Source organism: Entelurus aequoreus, linkage group LG14 (assembly GCF_033978785.1).
Source record: "Entelurus aequoreus isolate RoL-2023_Sb linkage group LG14, RoL_Eaeq_v1.1, whole genome shotgun sequence".
NCBI classification, from domain to species: Eukaryota; Metazoa; Chordata; class Actinopteri; order Syngnathiformes; family Syngnathidae; genus Entelurus; species Entelurus aequoreus.
This window is the reverse complement of record NC_084744.1, coordinates 57,341,892-57,350,525: the sequence shown is the minus strand read 5'-3', so window position 1 is coordinate 57,350,525 and position 8,634 is coordinate 57,341,892. Positions and strand designations below refer to the sequence as shown.

General features: G+C 43.8%; 1 protein-coding gene across 1 annotated transcript in view; it reads left to right on the top strand.

Moving 5' to 3' along the window:
- Positions 1–7,606, top strand: part of LOC133665462 (solute carrier family 22 member 13-like) — an 11,761-nt gene extending 4,155 nt beyond the window's left edge. Inside the window, exons 3-9 of the mRNA XM_062070762.1 lie at positions 24–178; positions 292–460; positions 4,473–4,596; positions 4,673–4,773; positions 4,840–5,054; positions 5,137–5,245; positions 7,052–7,606. Coding sequence (XP_061926746.1) covers positions 24–178; positions 292–460; positions 4,473–4,596; positions 4,673–4,773; positions 4,840–5,054; positions 5,137–5,245; positions 7,052–7,235 — 1,057 coding nt within the window. The 3' untranslated portion in view covers positions 7,236–7,606. The remainder of the gene's footprint in view (positions 1–23; positions 179–291; positions 461–4,472; positions 4,597–4,672; positions 4,774–4,839; positions 5,055–5,136; positions 5,246–7,051) is intronic.
- The last annotated feature ends 1,028 nt before the right edge of the window (positions 7,607–8,634 follow it).

Sequence of the window (8,634 nt, the reverse complement as noted above, 5' to 3'; positions counted from 1 at the left end):
ATTATCTGGATTGTCAATTTTAGATTTGGTCGTCTGAGAACAATGCAGATACCTGCCGTGCTCCTGATGGTGGGCAGCTTTGTGGCCGGAGCGTCTCCAAATTTCTACGTCTACATTGTGGCACAGTTCTTGGTTGCAGCTGGTCGCGCCGCATTTAGAATGAACTCCACTGTGTTAGGTATGACATCCGACAGTGGGCAGGGGCTTTCCTGTTCTGCAGCCTCTAAATAATTGACTGAGAAAATGTGTTGTTCTCCCGAAGCGCTGACTGTTAAAAACATTTCGTTATAGCCACAGAGTGGATAGGAATCACCAAAAGGTCCTATGCCTCCTGTATGAGTCAATTATTCTTTGCACTTGGAGAATGTTTCATGGCTGGACTGGTCTACGTCATTCGTAACTGGAGAATAGCTCAATACATGCTTGGAGCAGCGTATTGCCCTCTAGTCTTCTACATGTGGTATGTATTGTTAAATAGTTATTGTTTTCTCTCTTGGCTCTAGGCAAAGGCGGTCGCACTCCCTCCTCTCTCCGTTTCTGCCCAGCTTGCCTCTTTGTCTTGTCCTGTCTTGTTTCACTTTCTTGTAGCCTCTTCTTGCACTGCTCTCCAAAATCTAAACAATGGATTTGATCAACTGGCCTCTCGACAAAATTGTCAAGCTCTGGGGTTCGGGGGAACCTGCCTGTCCTGTCGGAATGGTCGTTGCTGGACACACGACGGACTCTTGGGTGCCGCGTGCCTTGGGGACCCTTTCAGTTGAGGACATTGACAATATCTACCGATTCGGAATCATAACAGGACATCTGCAGATTGGAGTAAGCATTGCCCTTGAGTATCGACAAATTGAAAGATGCTGGCAGGTGTTTTAAGGTACTCCAAAGCTGTCACTGGTCTTGGGTATGACGTTAAACTACATCCAGGCATGAGATGGGAGGTTGTGTGTGGGGTTAGTGAGTCCCAACCAGAGCCGGCCCAAGGCATAAGCATACTAAGCGCTTGCTTAGGGCCCCGCGGCCACCAGGGGGCCCCCAAAAGCAATTAACAAAAAATTCTCATTTTTTATTTTTTGCATGTACGAGTCTGACTGATGATTTCTAAATGATCAAAGATATATTATTGTACAAAAACAAAATTTTAGGTCAGAAAAGCCAGGAAGCACATGTTTTAAGGAGTGGGTGGAGTGGTGTGGGTGGTGAAGAACAGAGGAACAAAACTGTGATGTGATGGTCAAATGTGTGAATTAAGGACCTTAATTTAAGGTAGTTTATTTTGATTTTTTCCCCAAAAATGTTTCGCACATCGTGATGTACATTTACATAGTTTTAATATGTAGTAACTTTATATGTGTTTATAAACCGTTATGTTACCTTGTTTCTGGTAACTCTGTTCATTAATATTATTTAAGTATTTGCTTGATATTTAATTTAATTACGTTGTTTTTTGTACATTTGAATTTGTTCCTTTTTATATATATTTAAGTGATTTTATTGTTGCACTTTATTGTTTTTCTTGCACTACGAATTATTTTTGCACATTGCTGTTTCAGGTTTTTGTTACCAAAAATAATAAAGTGAATCAGAATCAGCTTTATTGTCCAGTTATGTTTAACACACATGGAATTTAACTTCAGTAGACTGCGCTCTCTTTGTACAAAGTAAACATTAGATATGAACAAGTAACTAAAAATATAAACTAGTAATTAAAGACTAATATGTACAAGACTGATGAGACAAGATGACACTTTTACTGTAAATACAAAGCTTTATCACTTGGACTGTTCAACCCCAGGCCACTCTTGTAGCTGAATGTTTTCTACATTTTAAGATTAGGAACCATATGTGGCACTCTGGACATCATTCGTTCATTCATTGGTATTATTTATGTTCTTAACTGGGCCACCCATATATCTTTATAAATGACATGTCATTTGTAAAGACATGCCAGGCTGACATAGGATAATGTAAACAACACTGCCAGAGCCGCAATGAGTTTATAGTAGGTGTGTGAATGATCAACAATCAATATTATTGGCAGAAATAGAGGGCCCCAAAATCTAATTTTGCTTAGGGCCCCATGGAGGCTTGGGCCGGCACTGGTCCCAACTAACGTCTATAAAATGCACACAAAGAACCGTTTGCACCTTCTCTTGTGACTGGCGGGCGGTCAGCGCCATAAAGCTGAGCGGGTCCCTGGGTAATTGGGGCGCGGACAACCAACAGGACAGACTAAGTTCAACAGCCCAGTAAGGCAATTAGTCTAGGAGAAGGATCTCTGATATAAAATACCCCTTCCAACCCGCACCAAGCCAGCGTGGAAGGTGTAGGCCAGGGGTCGGCAACCCGCGGCTCCGGAGCCGCATGCGGCTCCTTGACCAGTCTGATGCGGCTCAGCCGATTTTCCCAGGAGACTTATGGATCTCAGTGTCTCTCATAGATTACTCCCAGGGAAAAAATAATCCTATTTACACTCTAATTACTAAATAAAGGGCGTGCCCTAATTCCACTGCAGTAATTGTCCTCTATAGCATTTACATACAGCGTGCCAGTCCAGCCACATGTTGCATGTTGTTATTACTTGCACACACAGGAGACAGCAAAGCATACTTACTCATCAGCCACACAGCTTACACTGACGGTAGCCGTATCAAACAACTTTAACATTGTTACGTTACAAATATGCGCCACACTGTGAACCCACACCAAAAAAGAATGAAAAACACATTTCTGGAGAACATCCCACCGTAACACAACATAAACACAACACAACCATTACCCAGAATCCCATGCAGCCCTAACTCTTCCGGTCTACATTATACACCCCCGCTACCACCAAATCCCCCCACACATCAACCCCCCCCCCCCCTCTCCGTGCGTTGGTTGAGCGGAAGAGTTAGGGCTGCATGCGATTCTGGGTATTGGTACCGTCAGTGTAAGATGTGTGGCTGCTGAGGTAGTACGCCTTGCTGTCACTTACGTGAGCAAGCTAAAATTGCATTCTACGTGTGGTCGAGCAGGTACACTGTTAGGGCAGAATGTATAGGGCGCCAAATGCAGTGTCATCACGCTCTGATATTCGGGAGTCTCCCGGGAAAAATGAGAGGGTTGGCAAGTATGACGCTATCAAGCGCCATTCATTCAAAACTCGCGGGCTGCACTAACATCAAATTTCCACATTACAGTGCGTGCCGGTGCGTGTGTCGGAGACCCCTGGTTAACATAGCACAAAGCATTTAAGCTTTGTATGCAGGTGTTTTTCATTTTAAATTTAAAAATTTTTTTTGTGGCTCCCATTACTTTCTTTAATTTGTGAAACTTGCCAAAATGGCTCTTTGAGTGGTAAAGGTTGCCGACCCCTGGTGTAGGCTAATAACCAGCATGAAGAGTACGCCAAGATCGTTCACTATGGCAGAAACATGCTGAGGCTTTCGTCCAGCAGTGGACTGACAACGGCTGATGATGAAAGCTGTCACAAGGTCAGGTTCAATGATTGGAGGGTGCGGGCAGAGCGTGAACGCTCAGATTTTTGTGGTTGTGGACTAAATTGCAAACTGGACAACATCAGAGACGGCGTTTGCATTACATGATGAATTTGAGGACCAGAAATAGACAATTAGAGTGAAAAGTTTAAATTAGTTTTTGCTCGCTTAGTCACAAAGACTCTAATCTGGATTGTTTTTCCCTGGCTGCAAGCAACCTGGCAAGGACATTGCTTCAAGATTTCTCTCGAGGACAGTGCAGCGAACACGCAACAAGCTCCTTCCCTGTCAATAACACCTGGGGGGGTAAAACTCTGTTCGTTTCAGGCCTACATACCCCAACCCACACCCCACGCTTTTGCCACCGCTTAATTCCTTAGTGGCGACGGATGGCTGGAGCAGCGCAAGAAGGGCAGCAGCTTCGCCTCCGGAGGCCTCCCCTCCCCTCCCCTTTTCTTGCAAGTCTCGTGGTTTTCTGTGTCGTAACGTGTTTGTGTGCTTATCGTGGCTCTCAAGTTTTTTTTTCTCAGTGCCCAGCCTAAGCCACCCCCATTGGACCTCAGTCCGGGATCGAATATTCTTTTACTCCTCCAACCCATACTTGCCAACCTTGAGATCTCCGAATTCGGGAGATTGGTGGGTGGGGGTTTGAGGGGGGGGCAGGGTTAAGGGGGAGGAGTATATTTATAGCTAGAATTCACTGAAATGATTGTCCAGGGAGATTTTCGGGAGAGGCACTGAAATTCGGGAGTCTCCTGGAAAATTCGGGAGGGTTGGCAAGTATACTTCAACCCCCCCATCATCCACCTTTTTCCCACCTTTTACGGGGCACCGTAAGTGGTGCCCCATCGGCGTTTCTGTTCTGTCTCCCTGCACAATTTATGTCTGCTCTTGAACGGGTGTGTGCTGAAGATGAGAATGCATTGTACTCGCGCAATGACAATAACGTTCTTTCCTCCTTCCTCCCTCCTTTTTGACTCTGAACTTTTATTCAAGGTGGATTCCTGAATCTGCCAGGTGGTTGTTGAGTCGAGGCAGAATTGAGGAAGCAAGGATGTTGATCAAGAGGGTGGCCACAATAAATAAACAGGATGTCTCAGAGAATACTTTGGACTGCATGGTGTGCTTTGATACACAACATACCAAATGTTTTTTTTGTCGTTTTTAATCTTTTCTTCTTCTCTTGAACTGCGCAGCTCGGGGAACATGAGAACAAAGAAATCAAAAGTGGAACCATGAAAATAATTTTTACCACCAAAAAGCTGAGGATTTACTTATTACTTTTGTGTTTTGTTTGGTGAGTAAAAAACAATAAGTTATTTCATTTGTATATCCTTTAATTTATTTATTTCCCCCCGCCTAGGTCTTCAACATACTTAGGCTACTTTTGTATTGCTCTCAATGTTGGAACATTTGGTTTGAGCATCTTCCTGGTTCAATTCCTGTTTGGAGTCACAGAACTCCCCATACAATTTATTTGCCTCTGGTTTTTGGAGTTGTTGGGAAGAAAAAAATCCCTCATTTTAATCGCGTTTGCAGCTGGCTTGTCTTGTCTCCTGACCGTGGCTTTCTCTCAAGGTGAATCCATCATTTTTCACAGAAATTATGCCTGAGTTTGGACATATTACACTCACATGTCTTTCACTTGTTCCCATTCCAGACAATGCTGTTGCTATTACGGCTCTTGTAACGACAGGGAAGCTCTTCTTGGACTGGCTTTTGTCGGTGTGTATGGTCTACTCTCAGGAGCTGTTCCCCACTTCAGTCAGGTAAGCAAAATACTGTGTATTCTTCTTAGGGTCACAGGGTTGAGACTTGAGCCATGACTTTGGTCCTAGTCCTCAAAGTAAGGCCATAAAGCAGGGTTGTTGAACTTAATTATTTTTGGGGACCTCATTTTCAGAAAGTGAAAAGAGAAGTCCCTCGGTTCTTAGCTATTAGTCTAAATTTGTTTATTCCGGAGAAACCGCATCCTCTATAATAGTCATTTGATCTTTGTGTATTTATTTTGTTGGAATATTGGGAGCGCTCCAATTTTTTTAAAGAACCTAGTGAAAGACCATCTCTATGACAGCCCTCAAGGGTTTTTAGAAATCTGCTGCATGAGCTGTTGGTTGTTACCAAAAGGACAAGATCGCAAATACCAGTGGCCAAAATGAGCTTCTTCCGTGGTGTGGCGGGGCTCTACCATACAGAGGGTGAGGAGCTCTGTCATTCAGGCGGTCCTCGAAGTAAAGTCGCTGCTCCTCCACATCGAGAGAAGCCAGAAGATGTGTCTCAGACATCTGGTTAAGACGGCCCCCAGACGCCTCCCTGGGGAGGTATTCAGGGCACGTCCGACCGGTAGAAGGCCATGGGGAAGACCCAGTACATGTTGGAGAGATTATGTCTCCCAGCTGGCCTGGGAATGCCTTGGTATCCCCTGGAAGAAGCTGGACAAAGTACAAGTATTTGGCCACCCATCCAAATGATCAGAGTCAGGTGTCCTAATCACTTGGCCCACAGGTGTATAAAATCAAGCACTTAGGCATGGAGACTGTTTCTACAAACATTTGTGAAAGAATGGGGCGCTCTCAGGAGCTGAGTGATTTCCAGCCTGGAATTGTCATAGGATGCCACCTGTGCAACAAATCCAGTCGTGAAATTTCCAAAGTCAACTGTCTGCTTTATTATAAGAAAATGGAAGAGTTTGGGAACAACAGCAACTCAGCCACCAAGTGGTAGGCCACGTAAACTGACAGAGAGGGGTCAGCGGATGCTGAAGCGCATAGTGCAAAGACTTTCTGCACAGTCAGTTGCTGCAGAGCTCCAAACTTCATGTGACCTTCCAATTAGCCCAGGTACAGTACGCAGAGAGCTTCATGGAATGGGTTTCCATGGCCGTGCAGCTGCATCTAAGCCCTATATCACCAAGTCCAATGGAAAGCGTGGGATGCAGTGGTGTAAAGTACGTCGCCACCGGACTCTAGAGCAGTGGAGACGCCTTCTCTGGAGTGATGAATCACGCTTTTCCATCTGGCAATCTGACGGACGAGTCTGGGTTTGGAGGTTCCCAGGAGAACGGTACATTTCCGACTGCATTGTGCCCAGTGTGAAATTTGGTGGAGGAGGAATTATGGTGTGGGGTTGTTTTTCAGGAGTTGGGCTTGGCCCCTTAGTTCCCGTGAAAGAAACTTTGAATGCTCCAGGATACCAAACATTTTGGACAATTCCATGCTCCCAACCTTGTGGGAACAGTTTGGAACGGGCCCCTTGCTCTTCCAACATGACTGTGCACAAAGCAAGGTCCAAAAAGACATGTCTTGATCCATTTGTGGCTCTACGTCGGGTGATATTTGCCTGACTTGCAATTATCTGTCAAACGCTCGGGGGCAGTGTTTTCCTGAGTGTGAGCAATTACAGATCTAGTTGACTATTTAGCTTCCTGTATAGCAGTCGTCATCAATTGGGGGGCACTGACGGCGGAAAAATGCTGTACTGTGTTGCATAATATATATGATTTTTTTTTTCAACAATGTGTCAACAATTTAATTCCAGTGTGCTGAATTTCCGGGTATAATCTTCTCTCTCCTCAGGCAAACAGCTTTTGGCTTGTTGTCCATGGCTGCCCGACTAGCTGGTCTCCTCTCTCCAACAATCAACATGTTGGCCTTTTATCGCTGGTACTTACCCAGCACTGTCTGCGGCATCTTTGCAATGCTTAGTGGAGTTCCGGGTTTCTTCCTTCCTGAAACCAAAGGCAAAGAACTGCCAGATTAGCAACAAGTAAGCTAACTGATGGATCTGTTTTCATGTGATATTAGCATACTGAAATGATTGATAATTTGAAAATATAAATATCTGAGGCTAGTTGACCTTTTTACCATATTTAAGACATCTTGAGGTTACTTGGGGTTACACGGAGTCATCATTCATACAGCCTTGTACAAGTGATTAGAAATAACCAACAAAACCCACATCAATGTCTCCAAAACAATAGATAGTATGGTCCGCAGGCCTGAAGGTTGGAGTCGCAAATGCAATTGTGTTTGTCAACACCGTTCAATTATTGTAACGTCTATCGAGATGCTTCGAGGACAGGAATTATATCGATCACTTTATTGAGAAAAACTGTTTATATTCGGCCATAACCACACCAAAAACATGAGTAAAACACTTCTATCTCGAAAAACGAGTCATTTTCTGCCGTACAAACCAGGCCAAAACCAACTTGTCATCTGTCACCAACACGCATACCACTAAACCACTGGTGCGTTTATGGCCACACAAAAAGTCGGACAACTCAAACACCACACAAAGTTACACTATGACTCCTCAGTCATGCGTGTGCTTATTCTACTGTCATTTATTATTAATGTTAATTTATTGATATTAATCATGGAATGCTGTTACTAGAGAAAGTTACAGGAATGCACACTTCATCCTATGCTTACATTTCATTGTGCAACATGAGGATGTTTAAGGGGAACTAAATGTGATCTCTGAAAGGGGTACAAATGATTTCCAAAGCAGTGCTTTTGGTATAAAGTTAAGTTAGGTTAAATGAAAGTATTATTATTATTATTATTATTATTAATTATTATTATTATTATTATTATTATTATTTATCTTACGGTATATATCAAAAATAATATTGAGCAAAGTTTAATTGAAATATTGTCGGTGTGGCCCTCCAGCAGTGCTCGGGTTCCTCATGCGGCCCCCGGTAAAAAATAATTGCCCACCCCTGGTCTACCTCAATGATGCTGTGGCTACACCTTTAGAGGCTTTTGGTGTGGGGGTGCGCCATAATGCGCTTGAAATAAACGTCCAACCAGAATGATGCGTTTGGCATATGGTCCCATTCATTGTACATAAAGGTGAAGCAATAGGATTACATCCGGGTGGGAATTATTTGGTGGCAAATTGGAAGGATTTGGCTTCAGGTGGTATGATAGAAGATGGCAATGTACAACACCTGCATAGAAGATTGTTAGCGGTTAAAACTGTGACCTCAACCTCCCAGCACCGTGGGATTTCTGCACCTATCGGACCAGAGTCGTGCATAAAGAGAGTACAGCCAACTCTGTTTCAATTCAAGATTCAAGATTCAAGATGCTTTATTGTTGTCCATTCTTTAACATGTACAAGACACATAGGAACTGAAATGTCATTTTCG